Here is a 19,105-nt window from a genome sequence, read left to right as displayed (position 1 = left end):
TAGTGCCAGTAGAGGGCGGTTTTCGGCCAAAACATAACAAATAGGAAGCAATACGGAATTACATATGGAAATGGACATTTAATAGATTTGTGTGCGTCTCCTTGTTTGTATGGTGCTTCCTTGATTATTTATTTATTCATTTATTATTATGATTATTTATCTATTATGTATCTGTTCGTTTGTTGTTGTTATTTGTGCACTTCCCTACTTATTGATGTTGTTGACTACCTATGTTTTTAATTATTTATTGTTATTATTTATTGATTATTTATTTGTCTGCTTGTAAGTTGTTATGTGTGTACTTCCCTACTTATGTATGTTGTTGACTACTTCTGTTTTTAATTATTCATTGATGATTTAGTTTGTGTTTTTATCATCAATCTTTCCAAGGGACAAAAGATGGAGCTATAATCTTGCATATTTACACATAAAGGTTCATTAATGTTTTCCCCATCTTAAATAAATCCAACTCAATTCAAGCTTTGTGTTTTGTTTAGGTTTCTTCTTTTTGATATGATATAATATCTGTTGTAAATCTGCTTTCAATGTCAATTGAATTGCACTACAGGAGTGTACTATTAGATTATATTAGATTAGATTCTATAACTTTATTAATGCCGTATTTGGGAAATTTCATTGTCACAGTAGCAAGAGGGTGAGAATACAGACACAGAAAAATACATTTTAGACTTAAATAAATAGGTAATAATATAATAATTAATAAATAAATAAATAAATAAATAAATATATAAATATATAAATAAGCGTGTTGCTGAAATATATATAGATATATACATATACATACATATATCATTATTGTATTGATTGTGTGTGTATGTGTGTGTGTCCTGTGAAAAGATTTTGATCAGCCTCGCTTACATCACATGTGCTTGTTCATACGGCAATAAAAAATGGCCAGGAGGGAATCATGTGAGTGGATGTGACTCGGCCCCAGAGGTTAATCACGCGGGCTCGGGGGGCCGGACTCAACCCGGGCGGTCATGCGCTAATCTTTTATATAAAGTGGCCGCGCTTGTTTTGGGGGGGCCGATGCGCGGAAAGAAAAGAAACCATCATGTGGCGGTGCCGCTGTTTCCTGCTCGTGGCGTGCTGGGTTTTGACGGGTGCCCAATTCCCCAGGGAATGCGCCACCCCCGAGGGCATCCAGAGCGGCTGGTGTTGCCCTTCCCCACCGGGCCTCGGCGCCGACCCGTGCGGGACGGCCGCGGGCCGCGGGCAGTGCGTGGCCGTCGCCGCCGACGCGCGCCCCCACGGGCCGCAGTACCCGCACGACGGCCGGGACGACCGAGAGCGCTGGCCGTTGCGCTTCTTCAACCGCACCTGCCGGTGCAACGGCAATTTCAGCGGCTTCGACTGCGGACGGTGCAGACACGGCTGGACCGGAGTCAACTGTGATCAGAGAGTGTCCGTGGGTGAGTTCATCCTTTTTCCCGTGAGTCGGAACGCCTAGCGAATGTCCGTGAACCCAAAGTCCAAGTCCAACCCCGCCCCGACCTCGTTACTGTTGAACCTGTCGAATTCCACGGGGTCATTAAAGAGATTCTGGCACGACTCGTTGACTAAATCCACTCCTCGCGGCTAATCCACCAGTGAGAAGGAACGTGATGCGGCTCAGCGCCGCCGAGAAGCTGGCTTTCGTCGCCGCGCTGGACCGGGCCAAGCGTACGGTCCACCCGGACCTGGTGATCGCCACCCGGCGCCGCGCAGAGATCCTGGGTCCCGAAGGCAACGCCTCGCTTTTCCAGAACATCTCCATCTACAACTACTTCGTTTGGAGCCATTACTACTCCGTCGGCAAGACGTACCTGGGTGCCGGCCAGCCCAGCTTCGGAGGGGTGGATTTCTCCCACGAGGGTCCCGGCTTCGTCACCTGGCACCGGTACCACCTGCTCCAACTGGAGCGAGACATGCAAGTGAGTTTTGGGCTACAGGCAGTGTTTCCCCAGCCATTGAAATTGAAATTTGGCAATCTCCTTTCCAGGTCATGCTGCGAGACCCCTCGTTCGCTCTGCCCTACTGGAATTTCGCCATCGGCGGCAGCACGTGCGACATCTGCACGGACGAGCTGATGGGCGCCAGGAGCAGCTTTGACGTCAACTCGCTCAGTCCCAACTCCGTCTTCGCCCAGTGGAGGGTTATCTGCGAGAGCGTGGCCGACTACGACACCCTGGGAACCGTCTGCAACGGTAAGGCTTCTCATCCGTCGCAAGATCTTGACGCTCAAGTGCGTCCGCTTCCAGGCACCGAGACCTCGCCGATAAGAAGGAACCCGGCGGGCAACGTGGACAGGCCCACGGTCCAGCGTCTCCCGGAACCCGGTGACGTGGCCGACTGCCTGCAAGTGAGCACCTTTGACACGGCTCCGTACTACTCCACCTCTTCGGAAAGCTTCAGGAACACCATTGAAGGTGACCCCCCATCTACACCAAATTCGTTGGAAGCACGGGAAGAACGTTCCGTATTTCCCCGCTTGTAGGCTACAGCGCCCCCCAAGGAAACTACGACCCCGCGGTGAGGAGCCTCCACAACTTGGCCCATCTTTTCCTGAACGGCACCGGGGGTCAGACCCACCTCTCGCCCAACGACCCCATCTTCGTCTTGCTCCACACCTACACCGACGCCATCTTCGACGAATGGCTGCGAAGACATAGTCCAGGTGCGTTTCCCAGACGGGGGGGGCGACGGCTTTCCCGTTTCTTGCCGAGAACAATGTCCGACTCGCTCGGTAGGCTCGCTCGAGTATCCCGAGCGAGACGCCCCGATCGGACACAACCGAGGCTACAACATGGTTCCTTTCTGGCCTCCCGTGACCAACGCCGAGATGTTCGCGACCGCCCCCGAGAACCTCGGGTACTCTTATGACGCCGAATGGCCAGGTATGTAGAATGGCGCCCCGGTTCGATGGGACACCCGGGAATTGAAAGCGTGCTTTTGTTCAAGGTCAACCTTTCACGCTGACCGAAATCATCACGTTGAGCATCGTGGCCGGCCTGATGCTCGTCGGCGCCGCCTTCGTGGCCTCCAGCTGCGCGGTTCGCGCCCGGTCCCGCAAGAGGGAGGGTCTCCAGCCTCTACTCGCCGATCAGTACCAACGATACGACGACATCAAAGGCCACTCTGTCGTCTGAACGCGGCGTCCGTCCGAGCTTCAACCGCGGAACCGTGCAGATATTGTTATGCTAGTGATACACTATTTTATCTAAAGGGGCTAATTCGTCTTTTGTTGGAAACCAACGGTGAGGTATTGTCTTCCGGCACTTGACTATTCGCTTGCAAATTTCACTCTTAAAATATATTCTTGCAAATAGCTACTTCAGTAAATGTTCAGTAAAAAAAACGACTGGTGACTGTTTATTGTATATATGTATTATATATATATATATGGACGGAGCGGCCTGGCGGCTGACAGTTCTGGGGTCCTGGGTTCAAACCCAGGTTAGTCCACCTATGTTGAGTTGACATGTTCTCCCCAGGCTTGCGTGGGTTTTCTCTTGGTACTCCGGTTTCCTCCCACATTCCAATAACATGCATGGAAGGCTGTTTGGACACTCTAAATTACCCCTAGGTATGAGGGTGTCCCCCACCTTGTGCCCGAAAGTCAGCTGGGATAGGCTCCAGCACCCCCCGCGACCCTTGTGAGGATAAAGCATCAAAATATTAAAAAAAAAAAAAACATAAACAAATCTTATCAAAAGACGTCAAAAGCATTTGTGAAACAAATACTGGTCATATTTTCTTTTCTGGCTCCCTTTCAAGACATTTAAACTTTTAAAAACACACAAAGGGTGCTTTTCAGTTATTGAATTAGCCATTTTTAATCAGAAGATGATTCATTTCTCCACTCAAAATGGTTTGGACGTGATTTAATTATGAGCAGTACTAGTTGTGGCCACAAGACGGCAGTCGTTTTACGTTGCCTCGAGTTGCCCGCAGCTTTTAATGGGGCAAAGAAAAAACACGGGCGCATGCGCAGAGGGCTAGACGATGCTTTTGCCTGTACAGTTGTGTGCGTGTGTGTGTGTGTAGCATGTCTTGTGTACTGACACACAACGTGACAGATATGAATAAGTGTCGATACTCACGGATGTGAGCGAATTGCCCTGTAGGCAATAATTAGGTCTGAAACGTCACTTGGCCGACCCGAAACCTGAAGAAAATGGTAAGTTGTCCTTTTTGATCGGAGGGGAGGAAAGCTACAATACGTGTCTCCTTTATCTGCTCTTGCTAGGAAGGTGTCAGGTTTCAGGAAGTGGCTTCTTACCTGTCCTAAATACACCTGGCATCTGTTAACATGAGCTGGGAAATTCTTAGTAATATGTGAACCACTACTAGTTTAATCGTTCATTTTGTGGTAACACCATTTCCTATGTAATTATGTTTTTAATTGTAAACAACCTCTCATTTCTGGGCCTGAGAGCTCCAGGCAATTGTCCAGAAAAGTGACAGGTGGGCGTGTCCTGACAAATAATGACCCTGAATAAAGGATTTCTTGTCATCTGAGGTTTAAATATTGAATAATGCTGTCAAATGGGGCTACAACATTATATTGATATGGCGATATATATAAATGTATTGGACGTCCATTGCCGTCAATGGCAGCTAAGCTTCAAATATAGCAACGCTTTCAGCGCAAATGATACTCACCACGTAGAAAACGTGCGTGTCGGCCCCCCGGTCGGTCCCCCCGAGAGAAACGTCAAGTGTGGACTTTAAAAGTCGACCATTTTGGGTCCACAGATGCGCTTCATGCTGCTGTTCAGTCGGCAGGGCAAGCTGCGACTGCAGAAGTGGTACACGGCCACGTCCGAGCGCGACAAGAAGAAGATGGTCCGGGACCTGATGCAGATCGTGCTGGCCCGCAAGCCCAAAATGTGCAGTTTCCTGGAGTGGAGGGACCTGAAGATCGTCTATAAAAGGTAGGCGGGCACGTGCACGTGCACGGCCCCCCCGTCGTCGCCCACGGCGAGGAATGCTCTCCCTTTGCCGCGCTAGGTACGCCAGCTTGTACTTCTGCTGCGCCGTGGAGGAGCACGACAACGAGCTGATCACGCTGGAGGTCATCCACCGCTTCGTGGAGCTCCTGGATAAATATTTCGGCAGCGTGAGTAAGCCCCCCGGCGCCCGCCCACCCGCGCACCGTCCGGTTTCAGTGCCGTTGCGTGTCCCAGGTATGCGAGCTGGACATCATCTTCAACTTTGAGAAGGCGTACTTCATCCTGGACGAGTTCCTGATGGGGGGAGAGATCCAGGACACCTCCAAGAAGGGCGTCCTGAAAGCCATCGAGCAAGCCGACATACTTCAGGAGGTGGGCCAAAATCGCTCGGCCGGCGACCGCTCCGTCTTTTCCGATGGTTAACTGGACTGGGTGTGTCCTCCCCGACGCAGGAAGACGAGTCGCCAAGGAGCGTGCTGGAGGAAATGGGCTTGGCGTAGCAGAAGACCTTCGTATTTCTACATTTCTTCTGGTTTTTTGTTTTGTTTTGTTTTTAATTACGAGCGGTGTGAAACCGTCAGGTCAAAAAAACATGTCCTTTTGATCCGCTTGAACTGGGATGGCTGCCATTGGTCAGAAGTTTCGGGGGTGAAAGTTTATTCCTAACTTATCGGGTGCCGGCGACGTCCAATTAGTTTGGCCAGAGAGGGTCAGCAGTCGTCCAAATGGCACTGAAACATGACCGTAAACACGGTGTCGTTGGAAACCTTCCATTTTTAAAGTAAGTCCGGTTCCTCTGGTTCTGAATAAACGCTCACCTCAGAAAACTTCCACTGGCCGAGATGCTCCTTCCCATCCGTGACTTTATCCGTGGTTGCCAGCCCTCTCACTTCAAACGGGTCGGACTTGAATCCGCTGCCGGAGCGCTGACCAATCAGGTGACCTCGTCCGTTCGGCGAGATGACCTTTAAAGTGAGCACCTTTCGGGAGGTTGGTTTTGTTGTTGTAATTGTTGTTACAAAATGTTTGGAAGGTTTTTGTGGAGCACAACGCTGGAGCTTCGTTTGCATTTTGCCAGCTCAGCTTTCTACCTTTTGGCTTTGTATCTTGCTGCACTCAATAAACCACCTTTTTCAAGACTCATTTGCCACGTCGTATGTACTTATTCTTCTCTCCAGCGTGTTGTCAAAATCCTCAAAACGCTGGTCGCCCCATCCAAGATGGCCGCTTGCTATAAACCAAAGAGCTCATAAACATCCATCCAGAATTGGAGGAATACATATCTACAGGTAAAAATAGTCAATGTAACAGCAAAGCTAACAATGATAAACATAATTTTTGGATATAGTTTTCAAAATAGGAAAGATCAAAATCTAAGTTCCGATTAATTTCCCCTAAAAAAAAATATTTTTTTATTTTTGAAGGGGGAATTTCCTCCAATTTTTGGAATATTTCACCCTTTTCAAATTTAATCCTGGTATTTTTCAATGCAATTTAAAACTAGATTACATGATATAATCGACATTATACGAGCCAGGCGCTCGTAGTTCCTTTCCAACCTGTTTTTAATCCTATTCGAAAATCAACCATGTTGATTTTTTGCCTTTCTGTCTTCATTTGCATTCAATTGTGCTTCAACCATCGATATCTTAATCCGGATTAATGTATCATTAAACTCTAGGAATAATCCCAGCGAAATGTCTGAAATTTGATCCAAAATCGATTCCTCCTCGTCTGTAAAATTGGAGTCGTGCTTTCGCCACCAGTGAATTGAGCAATACTGCAGCTCACCGAGCGGATCCGCCGGGGAAGGGAGGGGGGCGGCGGCGGCGGGTGGGCGGTCTTGAGCAAGGCGTGCAGAAATTCCTTCTGAATGGCCGCTGACGTCAATGGAGCGCTTGACGCAGGTCTCACGTGGGGTCCGCTGGTGGGTATAAGAGGCCTACGATGCTGTCCGCGGTGCTGAAAACACACCGGAGGAAGACCAGGAATCCCGGCTCGCCGACACCAAGACGTCCGGGCCTGATCGATGACAAATCAGAGCATCAACAAAAACATCAATCCATAAATTGGAACATTTTTTGCAATCACGCACACACACGAGGAAGCGGGCTTTGGCACGTGACCGGGAGAGCGTGACGTCTGACGAGCCGAGGCTGGAATCCCCCCACAGAGCGCCCGCCTGCAAGTGAGTCAACACAGTCACGTTGTTTGAACAACAGATGTTTCTTTTGTTTTGGTTTTTCTGAAAAATACGGTAAAAGACGACTTTACGTGGAAAATGTTGACCTTTTTGTGGTGCGGGAATCCCTTACCCTTTTCTATTTTGACCGGGACGTTTATTCGCCCTTCCCGGTCAAAATGCATCGGACGTGTCTCGCCGTCACTGGCACGTTAGCATACAACAGTGGTCTCCAAACTATTCCACTGTGGGCCGCAGTGGGTACGGGTTTTCATTCCAACCGAGAAAGAGGACACCTTTTCACCAATCTGGTGTCCTACAAGTGCAATCAGTGGATTGCAGTCAGGTGCTTCTTGTTTTCTGCTGAGATCTCATTGGTCAAATTGTCTGAGCTGGATCGGTTGGAACAAAAACCTGCACCCACACCGGCCCTCGAGGACCGGTTTGGGGACCCCTAGCATACAACTTTTAGCCAACCGGATCTGCAATATCTTGTTTTCTACAGGAATTTCCCATCCTTGCTGGCACCGATGGGTCCCCACTGCAGGACTAGTGCCCTACTTCTGGTCCTCCTGGTGAGGGCATCGCTGGCCAACCTCACGGCACCCCCTGAGGCTCAGCGTTCGCTCCCTACCGAAAGAGATCTCGAGGGAGACGCCCGAGCGCCCGAAGGCGGGGCCGAAGGAGACCTCTTCGACGACGTGGACCCCAAAACTCTGGCCGCCCTTTTACTGGGGTCCCTGGGTGGCACGCGGCCGGAACAAAGGAGGGACGAACCCGAGGCGGGGGAACGGGACAGAGATGGGAGACTGAAGTTGGAGCTGCTGATGGCCGCCCAGGGGAAGGAGGAGAGGAAGAAAGCGGAGGAAGAAGAGGAGAAGATGACCGAAAGGGTCAACAGTCGCACCACCAGCCAGACGCTCCAGGTCCAGAGGGAACCTCCGCCCGAGCCGGGTGCCGAAGAGGAGCAGCTCAACCCGGAGGAACTGAAGAATCTTGAGACGGTGATGAAGGAATTCCCCCGCCTGGACGCCACGGCGAAAAGGGCGGATGACGGGCGGAGGGAGAATCGGCCCTACGGCGGCGATAATGAGATCATCCCCTTCCGCAAAGGAGCGTCCAAGGAGAAACTCAAATGGCGAGAGGAGGCGCAGTGGGCCAACAAGGTTCCTTCGTTCCGAGGAACATTCGCAGACGGCGGGGACGCCGACGGACAAGCGGAGGAAGAGGAAGAGGAGGCTTTGAGTCCGGAAGAAGAGGAAGCCCGAGCCAAAGCGGAGCAGGAGGAGATGAGGAGGCAGGCGGCGGAGGTGCAGAGAGCCAAGCTGGAGGAGGAGAAGCTGGCCGACATCGCCTCGGACATGCTGCTGCGCTACATGGTCAGGCAGAACGGCGATGGCGGCAAAGACGCACGGTGGTCCACCGACGCCGCCGAGGACAAGCGGTCGGAGGAGGAGCAGGAGGAGGACGACCACGTGGACCCCCAGACCATCGACAAGTTGATCGAGATCTCCAGCAAACTACACCTGCCCGCCGACGACGTGGTGGACATCATCAGCGACGTGGAGAAGAAGAAGAAGAAGAAGAAGAAAAAGGACCTGACCCCACACACCAGCTTCCCGGAAGCCGGCGGCGCTGCGCTGGGCTACCCCGTGTCCAAGCCGCCTTCCCTCCATCTCCTGAAAAACTGGTTTCAGGAGCAAACGCCAACAAGACCCAAGGAATTCTGGAGCCATCCTCTCTCCCCACCCTACTCGTGGCCTCAGACGCTGAAGCCCAAGAAACCCGAGCCTTGGGGCTGGAGGCGCTACCCCAACGCGCAGCCCCTCTTCTACCCTCCCCGGCGACCCGCGTTCCGCTACTACGTCCCCAAACTGGCCATGGCCTCTGGGCCGCGCTCCTGGGACGGCGCGTACGCCGCCTTCCCTCCGAAGCAACGCTACCTCAACTGGGTGCAGCCCCTCCTGAGGAAGCCCCCGCCGAACCTTCAGCGCAAACCCTACTACCCCAGATACCGCCTGCCGTACCCGCGGAGAGGCCGGGAGCCGTTTTACAACCGACTCTCGCCCGACGATAAATCTCCGCTGGAGGAATACATCGAGCGGCTACTGGCCAAGAGACCACGGTGGGTGTAGGACCCAGAAGCCAGGACAGGGTTGCCCGATTTGATTCGCCGATCCCAGGAAGGCTTGAAACTCCCCACGCACCAAAACATTTGGACTCTCTAAACGTGGCAGGCGGTTCGGCCACCAGGAACGTTTAAAAGAAGATAAAAGGACTGCATTTTTTTTTAATCCGTAAATTTCCCATCTTGTGTTATCCAGTCTGCGAGATAAACAGTTGTGGACATTTTTTTTTTTTGCACGGCGGGGGTTGTGAGGCAGATCTAAAATGGCTCCAGTGACTCATCCCTCTCCACAACTTCAATTACCTTGTTGCTATAGCGCCAAAGCCTGCATGTATTTTTGTTTTGGTTTTTTTCTATTACCACTTAGCTCCGACGGGAGCCCAGATGCTCGAGAAAACAAGTCGATTCTACATATTTTCATGGCACCCCGAAGCAAGTTGTTTACAAACTGATAATATATCGGCTGCCTTACGGATCACTGTGACGTTAGCGTTTACGCCGTTCATTTTTGGGGGGGTTCTTATTTGCGGGAACGTAAGCAGGTGGCTGCTTCAGAATGTCCAACTGTCCATTTCAGTGGTCTCCAAACTATTCCACAAAGGGCCGCAGTGGGTGCGGGTTTTCATTCCAACCCATAAAGAGGACACCTTTTCACCTATATGGTGTCCTACATTCGCAATCAGTGGGTTGCAGTCAGGTGCTTCTTGTTTTCTGCTGAAATCTCATTGGTCAAACTGTTTATGCTAGAACGGTTGGAACAAAAACCTGCACCCACACCGGCCCTAGAGGACCGGTTTGGGGACCCCTGGTCCATTTGGTCAAGCCTTAACTATCGTTACTGTATCCATTCCCGTACGACACTTAAACGACGTTGTTGGTATCGGGGAAGACGAAAAAAATTAACGGGGCGAAGCCGGGCAATAAGTTGTGCTTGGGATTCAGTTTCTGAAGAGAAATATTTCTTATAATCACATGTATGTATTATTACATATAATTGTTTTCAAATAAGGAGGTTTTTAGTTGTCTCCTGGTTCGGAGGCGGGACATAGCTAATTCAATTATCTCGTTAAGGTGGCCTTGTTTCTGATTGTCGAGACAGGGTGAGGGTCCTGAACTAGTCTCCTCGTCTGGGGAAGTATTTCTCTTCATTTCCAATTGCCAGTTTCTCGACTCAAGATGGCCGCCGGCAAGCACAGCAACGTTAAAAAGACTCGAGGTGGCGATAAACGTTCATGATGTGAATAAGTTGATCACTGGTAGGCGCCCAATCCATTGGAAGTGAAAGGATTGGCAGAGAATGCCGCCCTGGTCAACGGCTTCGATGTTGATGAAAAAATTCTAGTTTATCACTAATAGACGTCCAATCCACTTCCAAAGGATCGGACGCCTACTGGCGATAGGCTCGTCATTGGACGTCTGTCATGGTCAATCGTACAGAAAGAGTTGGTCACCGTGGCGAAGAACGCCGTTTTTTAAGAATGCCTTTTCGTATAGAGTGCACGTTGGTGTCTATTTGCATCTCTTGCAACAATGAAAATCAAATAAAAACAAAAAAAACAAACCAAAGTAACGACGTTGTATCTTGAGATCCTGATTTGAGTGATGTACTCTTGTTGTACCTTGTTCTAAGTCTTTTAATAAACATGCAAGTACGCACATGTCCACGACTACTTTTGCTGAACGCCTAAGGGAGCGATAAAGCGGACTACTTGGCCGGTGTGTTCAAAGTGCCGCAACGCGGGGAAGATGTTGGCGGCCGGATGAGTCACCCGCTTCTCAGCGTTGTGACATCATGAATCACTGCACCTCTGCTGCAGACACGCACCGTTGGTTTTGCTCCTTCACATTTTTACACAGAAAACCGACTGTACTATATTGTTGTCACTATATTAAGATTCATATTATTATTAGGAATGTCATGCTATTCAAACAAAGGCTTTTTAAAAGGTAGAAAAAATGACTATAGTGGGGGTGTCCAACTAGAGCCTGCAGAAAATTAGGAAAACATCATTGAAGCGGAACACAAAAAGCATCTAGATCAGGGGTGTCAGAATCGGGTTGGTTCGCGGGCCGCGTTAACGTCAACTCAATTTCACGTGGGCCGGACCATTTTAGATATAATAAATGGATTAAAAGAACTGGATTAAAAACCCTGAATATTCAGTTTTTTATAGATCTAAAACAATGTTTATTTTAGCTTTTTAAATACATTTTTAGATTTTACAAAATGATTTTTGAACTAAAAACACAGAAAAAATTAAAAAATTACAATTATTGATTTAAAAGGGGGAAATCAGAAAATTTAATATACATCTATACTCTTCATTCTAATTTGATCCTAAAACAGAAAGTCAGCACTCATGATTGACTTTCCCGGGCCACACAAAATGACACGGCGGGCCAGATTTGGCCCCCGGGCCACCACTTTGACACATGTGGCCTAGAGCAAGGGTGTGGAAATGAAAATAATCGTGAGTGGCGTTTTGTCCTACCAGTGTCACGTTGACTTGAATCAATCCAAATAGGAAATCCAAAACTGGGTTCGAAGAAGTGTCCACGAGACCCAGTACTTGTGCATGGTAGGTCAGAAGCTTTGGTCCGCCCACAAAGACCTGACCTGCAATATCACACCATATATTAAACTCAAGACTTGAAATAAATGAATATTTATGATTCAGTTTTTGTGCTAGTTTTGCTACATCAATAAAATATCTATGGCGACTCAAGATGGAGCAAAAAAAACTTACCGCCATATTCTCGACGGAGAAAGTCAGAGGGTACACTGGACAGCTTCTGCAAAAACAGCGCTCCGTAAATCGCTGGCCTGATCACGGCGACCGATCATCGACAGGTCGGCTTAACTCACCGGTGGTTAACTGCAAACGAGTTGTCGGAGGGGAATTAAACCCACAATTAAATGCCTGTTTAACACTGTCAAGAAACCAAACCATAACTAGACCTGTTTAGTAAGGCATTTTATTATTTTTTTAGTATCTTGCGCTCCATTCCAAAAAAAACAAAAAGGCTTGTCTGCTCAACACTTTTTCAGCACGGCATTTGTGGTATGGTGAGAGAAGACAATGTCCATACGGATTTGGATGGGGAAGACAAATCTTTACGCTAAATTGTTCAAGTACAGACTCCGAGGTAGTGTTTGTTCCCGCCCGTTGGCAACGTCTATTTCTTCATCAGCTTCTGTCTATCCAATAACTTCTGTCTCCTCTCCACCGGGACTTCGTCAAGACTGATTCCGTGGTTGCTGGCCCTGGAACACGCATAAAAAAGACTTCAGATCCACGCTCTTATTGGAAATTGATACCGAATGCTAAATGCTAGAGTCCGTCCATACCCTCCTTTGACGTCGGGGGGAATGGGAAGAGGTTTGTTGAAGCCGTCTCTCCCGACCAGCCAGAAGGTGTCTTCCGAACCTTTCACCTGAAAGCGCATATTCAGACATGGTCCATTTTCCTCAAGCAACACGAGCCTGAAATCATTTCCGGGCGTACCTGAGCTTTTCTGGTCTCCATCTGGTAACCCAGTTTGAGACTCAACAGGACCTTGACTGTACTCATGCTGATGTGGATTCTGTACGCTGCAAAAACACGGAGGCAGAAGAGAAGGGTTCAGTCAGTGAGCAATCGGAGGGTGGGATGAGATCTTTGCACGTACAAAGTCCCGAGGATTCCATCAGAGAAGCGGTGGTCACGGTGTCTCCGAAGAGACAGTACCTGGGCATGGTGAGACCGACGACGCCGGCCACAACCGCACCTGGACACAAATGTTCAGAAAAGCTTTGAAATGAAAGTTTCAAATCATTCATTTCCTCTTGCATGCGGCAAATACTTTTTTTTAAGGGAACTGGACTCATACCAGAGTGAAGTCCGATCCTAATCTTCACTTTAATTTCTGGCATGTGCTTGATCTTGAAGTGCCCGATGGAGTGCAAGATATCCAGCGACATGTTGGCCACCTCGCCCGCGTGGCGGTTGCCATTCCGATTGGGGATGCCGGACGCCACCATGTAGGCGTCTCCGATAGTTTCCACCTGAAAACAAACACACACCAGTGAAGTCGTACGACAACCGGTACTTGACAAGTTCTACCTTGTAGACGTCGTGGGTCGCGATGATGGCATCAAACATGGTGTAGAGGTCGTTGAGGAGGTCCACCACCTAAACAAAGGGGTCCGCGTCATTGGCGCGGAGCGACGGCCGTGGCGCCGAAGCCGTTGGCACCTCGATGGGCTCGCTGAGAGCCGAGATGGTGGTGAATCCCACGATATCGCTGAAGTAGAGAGTGCAGTCGGAGTAATGCTCCGGCCGAACCGGCTTCCCTTTCTTCAGCGCCTGCGCCACTGACCTGAAACGGCGGTCCGCCGCGATCGGAGGCGTTGGGGTGGCAAAAAACAACACCGATATCGACGTGTCCTACTTGGGCAGCAGCTGTCCGATGAGCTTGTCCGTCTTGCTCCTTTCCACCTCCAGTTCGTCAGTCCTTTCTCGGATCAGGTCTTCCAGGTTGGCGCTGTACTGCTCCAACATCCGCAACATGGAGTCGATGATGTTTGCCCTCTTGCCTCGGTTGATGCCCCGAAACTGCGGCGACATGGAAACGGCGGAAGCGAGTGTCAGGAAGAACGAGACGCTGAGGCTTCACCTGCTTGAAGATCTTGTCGAAGTTGGGTCTTTTGGTTGGGTCTTCGTTCCAGCATTCGTTCATCAGCGAGATACACTCGCCGGGGGCGTCGTCCACCGGGACAACGGGGCGGCAGAGGGGCGGGGGTTTCTTCAAGCGCTCTACGATCTCTGAGAGACGGACGGAGGGGGTGACTGCGCCGACCTCGGACACACGCGGGACGGAGGACCTTCTCACCGAGGGGGGGCATGTCCATCATGGCGTACGGGGTTGTTCGTGATATCACTTCCTGGATGATGACGGAGAAGCTGAACACATCCCCGGCCAAGGTGCCTCCTCGGACGGGGACCCTCAGGAGCTCGGGGGCTGTCCACAGAAGTTCTGACAAAGGGAAAGCAAATTTAGAACTGGCAGCGAGGGTTGGACAATCTTCCTCACCTTGGGCATCTTGGGAAACTTCTAGGCTCTCCGATTGGACGATCATGGGAATTCCGTAATCCGTTACCTTCAGGACAAAGCGCCCATCGACCAGACAGTTGGTGGATTTCAGACGGCCGTGACTCAAACCCCGTAGATGGAGATATTTCATGCCCTGGAAAAACATTCCGGTCAACTGCGATTCCAGTCGGAGCTCAGGGGGTATGGGGCGGTGTCTTCACCTTGATAAGGTCCATCAGGAGGGATGACTTGAACATCCAATCCAACCTCATGTTGCCGTCGGCCAGAAGGTCCGCCAGGCTTCCACGAGGGCAATGTTCGACCACAATGGCGAAGATTCCCGAGTCCACGAACAGGCCCAAGTAGAGGTTGAGGTTTTCATGTCGCATGTCCCTTAACTGGAAAGACACGAGTTCGGACACCCGGCGTAGTCCGGCCACGCTTCTCGACGGTACCTGGCCGAAGATCTTCTGCGTGTGCTGGTTGACAGTTGTCATGTTTCCCATCACTGAGAACTTCTTGAGCCAAACCCAGTCGCCCTGACGTGGCGGCGGCAGACCAGCAGTGAGGTGGAAGCAGTGCTTGCTTCCGATTCGACCGCGAGCAGAGGCGTGCTTACCTCCACAATTCCGATATTAGAACTATCGGGCGTCGTGAGGATGTAGCTTCTCGCGATGGAGCGGAGAGGTGTTTTGATTTCGAGAAGACTCTTCATGATGGACTCGTCGTTCATTTTCTGGGGAGAAAATTCAGAACACGGTACTTGTAATAGCCAGGCAGTTCCGGACCAAACTTTTGTGGAGGCAGCGCGTTCTCCAACGAACCTTTTTACTGACTTGCGTGTCGATGAAGACGATGTCATCTAAGGTCAGAATCAGTTTGGAGGTGTTCTCTGCTCCTTTATCTTTCCTGCGCGACCAAATCAGTAAACGCAATGAACATGTGATCATACGGTCTTTGTTTACCTGATCCAGAAGAAAATGGCTCCGAGCAGGACGCAGACCAACGTGAAGAAAAAGAAGGCCGTCACAATATCTGCGTCTAAAGGCGGGCAGACGGCGATAGTTGACGTCTGCTCACGTGGGACGTCTGTGACAATCGCACGGCACCTTTGCAAGCTTCATCTGGGTTGAACCAACAGAAGCTGGACCCGCGAGGTCTCCCTCCCGGAAAGGTGAAGGAGCGTCTCAGCGGCTTGAGGTTTCCCAGGAGCCCGGCGGTGCGCGGGGGTTCCAGGGTGTGCGTGGGAACCAGTCTGTCTCCATCGGAGTCCAACACCACGTAGCTAGCCTGCAGACCGTGGCCGTCCCTGCCTCCGTGCAACACCTGGCGGCAGAAAGCGTGCTGTGATGATTTTTCACCGGTATCGGTCCGACACGATTCAACGAGAACTGGACCAACCTGGTTGAATCCCTGGTAGTCGAAGCCTCCGTCAGAGTGGACCAATTGATCACCGCTCACCCAACTCCCGCCACTTGCCTGACGGCGCTCCTCCACGGCTTTTGCGACGAAGTAGATCATGTTGAAGATGCTCCCAAAGAACGGAGACACCTGCGAAGAAGAAGACCGATTCGCATTTCCGTCGACTCGTGGTGGGTGTTTTTCTACCTCCGTGGCTGCCACGGGCGATCGGATCTCTCTTTTCCTTTGGGCCTGGTGGAAAGCTGCGTAGAAATTCTGATCTGACGCCATGGTGACCGTCAAGACAGAGCTGTAGGCGTGTCGAAGTTGGGTGCTGTTGGTCAGTTGAGGGAACATGGTGTCCTTACAAAAACGGAGGACAGGAATGTTTTGAAGGCTCTTCAGCAAACTGAGTGAAAATCCTTTGGAATGATCGCTACCTGGTAGGGCAAAGCGTATAGCAGGGCGTCATATGGAATAAAGACGTAGCCGTCAGAGACCATCCCCATGTCTAACGCGGCCAATAGGAGGTTCCTCTGATCCGTCCCGCCGATGAGGAGAGAGCTCATGCACAAAATCACCACTGTGAAGAATACAAGGTCCAATCCGTTGGAAGTCGGCGGGTGGGCGGCGAACCTCTGGGTTCAAATGTTTACATGCGATAAGCAGACACCAGGCCGACTTACCTTTGACTTGGTCTGCTTCTCGGATTGCTTGGAGTGCATCCCGAGCCCCGTCCTTGGTCCAGGCTTCCATGGTGACCACCGGGCCAACTGGTAAACCCAAGGCCCTGAGGGAGGAAGCCACTTCCTGCCCGGTGCTCCTCCAAAGATCGACCGGCGCTAAGGGGGGGGGACGAAGGTAATCGAGATGGCTAAAAGCTTTTAACCCGCGACAACTTGAGTCGGATCGCATTCCTGACCTGAAATGACGCCAACGTGGGCCCACTGAAAGAACCTGAGCACGGTGAACAGAATCCTGCTAGGCAGAGGGAGAGGCGGCAGATTGGGCCAGTCGGCGTTGAGGCAGCCGGGCGACGCGAGCCCCGCCTCCCAGTGTTGCGCTAGTAGAGAGGCGGCCTGACAAAGGGTGGGGTTAAAGGGTCCGATGTAGGCGTGGCCGTAACCCTCCATGTCTCCGAGTTCAGATAAAGCTTGAAAACCACAGCGCACATCAGTTTTAGGTGGAGGAACATTTGCCTGAGACGGCGGCGAACAAACCTTTGGACGTGGAACAGTGCTCATCCAGCAACTTGACGTCATACCAGTAGCTCAGGCTGCTGTCGCGGCGCAACCTGGAGAGCGCCAGGTTGACCGCCGCCGTGGGCATGGCCCTGGAGAACATTGGATCGCAGGTCCAGGGCCCCACGAGGGCCAACCGGAACGTCGCGGCCCAAACCTCTGCGGCGCTTAGCCACCACAAACACAGCCCCAGCGACCACCTGGGCAGCGCCATGGTCACTCTGGAAGCCAAAGGCAGATCAAGTTGAACACAAAAGGCCGCGCACATGTGCGCGCGTGTTTCTAATCCAGGTTTCAAGGATATTTTTACTTGGCAGTTTTACAAGATTAAACACCTCGGCGGAGCGGTCGGGCAACTAGATCACGTCACAACGCTTGTGACCGACGACCTGAGGATTGGGCTCCAAATTCTCGCGTGACATCTTGGAAGAAGTCGGATGCCAGAAGGTCATCGTTCGAACCACTTATGTCATGCGATGCCAGAACCTGCTCAATTCCAGATAATACATCTACCGACCTTAGCAATAAACATCTGATTTGACCCAATTAACTCAGTAGCTGCCATTAATAGTCCCTGACGAATCAGTTGCTTTAAAGAGTAGGCTTTTTTACTCTGACCTCACCGTAAAACTCGCCATGGGACCGCTTAAAATGCTGAACTTGAGATCACAAATGAAACAGTTCCTACCGTTCACTCGGCTTCAACGATCTTTCATTAATTGACTATGGTTGCCATCGCCGGGGACAGTCCCAATTCAAATAGGTCAGGAGGATATTTACAATCCGTGAGTAAAATAAAAGACAAGCATGCATTATTTACCTGGTCCGAGCTTCATCTGTCCACAGAAAAGCCAGCAAACTGACTCCGAGTCAGGCAGAAGGGACCCACGAGCTCCAGAAAGAGGCTTTGACTCTAATCTTGTTTAGCTTCAGGTGACATGTAACGAGAGGTTGAGGGGGGCGGGGGGTGCCAGATCTCCCAATAGGCTACTAACTCGCCAGCTTCTACGGACGGCCAAATATGACCAATCTCGGCTCGAATGGGTTGGACGGATACCTGTGATGAATTTGTTTCATTTCACACCAAAAATAGCCACGTTATTGGACGTTAGTTAGCATTAATTGATTGAGGATTTGAGTGATTAAACCCTTAATTCTGGAACCGGAAGACAGAAATTGAACTCGAATCTCTTTCTGTTGGAGCATTTTCCACTTTATTTGTTTTGTTTCTCTGGTGGAGTTAATCTTTGATCTACTTTCACTCGGCGCAGCGATTCGCCATTGAGCAACGTTCTAATAATCCACACTGGGATTACTTCCAATGTCCCAGCTGGTCTGACGCCAGGAATAGAGGCGGGATTAGCCCGCCCGGGAAAGGACGAGGAGAGCGTCCGAACGGAATGGGGGAGAAAACAGCCTAAAACAAAACTGGGTTTAATTGGCTCAATTTTTCAGACACTCAAAACTCCACTTGATTACTTCAGAAAGTAGAAGTCAATGTGTTCATGTTTCCTGGACATACCAGATGACTGTAGAACTTCCAGAACTGCTCCACCTTGACACAAATCCAGTGAACAAGATCCACTTTTGACGATGTACTTATGGACGTAACCTGGATTTGAATCCAGGACCCCAGAGCTGTGAGGCTGTGTCCTCGAGAGCCACTGTGGGTGCAGGTTTTTATTGCAAATGATAACGGATCCAGCAAAGGCATTTTAACCAATGAGATTTCTGCAGAAAACAAGAAGCACCTGTTTGCAATCCACTGATTGCATTTGCAGGATGCCAGATTGGTGAAAAGGTGGCCTCTTTATGGCTTGGAATGAAAACCTGCACCCACCTTTTGTGGAATAGATTTCCCACCCCATGGGGCCTCCATGTCTCAAAATGTGATGTCCAATTTTTAATTATACTATATATATATTAGGGCATGTGTGTCAGACTCGGGTTGGTTTGTGGGCCGCGTTAATGTCAACTCGATTTCATGTGGGCTGGACCATTTTAGATATAATATTTAGATTTTTTTTTTATATAAATGGATTAAAAGAACTGGATTAAAATCCATGAATATTCATTTTTTTATAGATCTAAAACAATGTTTATTTTAGATTTTTTTTTTATATAA

The 19,105-nt window shown here is 50.2% G+C and overlaps 4 protein-coding genes and 1 long non-coding RNA gene across 10 annotated transcripts; 3 read left to right on the top strand and 2 right to left on the bottom strand.

Moving 5' to 3' along the window:
* Positions 1-1,069: 1,069 nt before the first annotated feature.
* Positions 1,070-3,369, top strand: LOC144065735 (5,6-dihydroxyindole-2-carboxylic acid oxidase-like). Its single transcript, XM_077588778.1, has 7 exons — positions 1,070-1,433; positions 1,612-1,934; positions 2,003-2,207; positions 2,262-2,429; positions 2,498-2,677; positions 2,751-2,897; positions 2,962-3,369. The coding sequence occupies exons 1-7, from the start codon at positions 1,076-1,078 to the stop codon at positions 3,147-3,149; spliced, it is 1,569 nt and encodes a 522-aa protein (XP_077444904.1). The 5' UTR covers positions 1,070-1,075; the 3' UTR covers positions 3,150-3,369.
* A 619-nt stretch (positions 3,370-3,988) lies between these two features.
* LOC144065469 (AP-1 complex subunit sigma-1A) lies at positions 3,989-6,098 on the top strand. Its single transcript, XM_077588323.1, has 5 exons — positions 3,989-4,180; positions 4,759-4,937; positions 5,014-5,122; positions 5,190-5,327; positions 5,408-6,098. Exons 1-5 carry the CDS (start codon positions 4,178-4,180, stop codon positions 5,453-5,455), a joined length of 477 nt encoding a protein of 158 aa, XP_077444449.1. The 5' UTR covers positions 3,989-4,177; the 3' UTR covers positions 5,456-6,098.
* LOC144065470 (uncharacterized) lies at positions 5,489-11,883 on the bottom strand. The gene is made up of 4 exons (XR_013297179.1): positions 11,758-11,883; positions 7,057-7,137; positions 6,747-6,977; positions 5,489-6,186 (listed from the first exon to the last, which is right to left on the bottom strand). It is a non-coding gene; the product is annotated as an uncharacterized LOC144065470 (long non-coding RNA).
* Positions 6,838-10,249, top strand: vgf (VGF nerve growth factor inducible). The gene is made up of 2 exons (XM_077588322.1): positions 6,838-7,143; positions 7,643-10,249. Exon 2 carries the CDS (start codon positions 7,668-7,670, stop codon positions 9,270-9,272), a length of 1,605 nt encoding a protein of 534 aa, XP_077444448.1. The 5' UTR covers positions 6,838-7,143; positions 7,643-7,667; the 3' UTR covers positions 9,273-10,249.
* Positions 11,884-12,222: 339 nt separating the features above from the next.
* LOC144065467 (retinal guanylyl cyclase 2-like) lies at positions 12,223-18,652 on the bottom strand. 6 transcript variants are annotated; one of them, XM_077588320.1, is made up of 25 exons: positions 18,503-18,652; positions 17,801-18,037; positions 16,960-17,201; positions 16,662-16,892; positions 16,426-16,581; positions 16,180-16,322; positions 15,947-16,102; positions 15,740-15,889; positions 15,448-15,664; positions 15,304-15,379; positions 15,163-15,247; positions 14,958-15,074; positions 14,794-14,877; positions 14,560-14,736; positions 14,339-14,492; positions 14,138-14,281; positions 13,922-14,070; positions 13,697-13,860; positions 13,501-13,624; positions 13,369-13,437; positions 13,136-13,310; positions 12,935-13,033; positions 12,772-12,857; positions 12,615-12,700; positions 12,223-12,530 (listed from the first exon to the last, which is right to left on the bottom strand). In XM_077588320.1, the coding sequence occupies exons 3-25, from the start codon at positions 17,192-17,194 to the stop codon at positions 12,443-12,445; spliced, it is 3,165 nt and encodes a 1,054-aa protein (XP_077444446.1). In that variant the 5' UTR covers positions 17,195-17,201; positions 17,801-18,037; positions 18,503-18,652; the 3' UTR covers positions 12,223-12,442. The 6 variants fall into 6 exon arrangements, with proteins under 6 accessions (XP_077444446.1, XP_077444447.1, XP_077444445.1 ...); XM_077588321.1 differs by having other exon boundaries at positions 15,740-16,102; XM_077588319.1 differs by having other exon boundaries at positions 14,138-14,492.
* Positions 18,653-19,105: the final 453 nt, after the last annotated feature.

The sequence above is a fragment of the Stigmatopora argus genome, chromosome 20 (assembly GCF_051989625.1).
Source record: "Stigmatopora argus isolate UIUO_Sarg chromosome 20, RoL_Sarg_1.0, whole genome shotgun sequence".
Lineage (NCBI taxonomy): Eukaryota > Metazoa > Chordata > Actinopteri > Syngnathiformes > Syngnathidae > Stigmatopora > Stigmatopora argus.
This window is presented reverse-complemented; position numbering and strand designations above follow the sequence as displayed.

Bases quoted from the DNA above. Each gene is read 5' to 3' on its own strand.
- LOC144065735 (XM_077588778.1), top strand. From the start codon at position 1,076: ATGTGGCGGTGCCGCTGTTTCCTGCTCGTGGCGTGCTGGGTTTTGACG. The intron at 2,208-2,261 runs GTAAGGCTTCTC...GTCCGCTTCCAG, and splicing joins CCTGGGAACCGTCTGCAACG to GCACCGAGACCTCGCCGATA. The intron at 2,430-2,497 runs GTGACCCCCCAT...CCCCGCTTGTAG, and splicing joins CTTCAGGAACACCATTGAAG to GCTACAGCGCCCCCCAAGGA.
- LOC144065469 (XM_077588323.1), top strand. The intron at 4,938-5,013 runs GTAGGCGGGCAC...TTGCCGCGCTAG, and splicing joins CTGAAGATCGTCTATAAAAG to GTACGCCAGCTTGTACTTCT. The intron at 5,328-5,407 runs GTGGGCCAAAAT...TCCCCGACGCAG, and splicing joins AAGCCGACATACTTCAGGAG to GAAGACGAGTCGCCAAGGAG.
- vgf (XM_077588322.1), top strand. From the start codon at position 7,668: ATGGGTCCCCACTGCAGGACTAGTGCCCTACTTCTGGTCCTCCTGGTG.
- LOC144065467 (XM_077588314.1), bottom strand. From the start codon at position 17,194: ATGGCGCTGCCCAGGTGGTCGCTGGGGCTGTGTTTGTGGTGGCTAAGC. The intron at 16,103-16,179 runs GTAGCGATCATT...CGTTTTTGTAAG, and splicing joins TATACGCTTTGCCCTACCAG to GACACCATGTTCCCTCAACT. The intron at 13,861-13,921 runs GTGAAGCCTCAG...ATGTCGCCGCAG, and splicing joins TCGACAAGATCTTCAAGCAG to TTTCGGGGCATCAACCGAGG.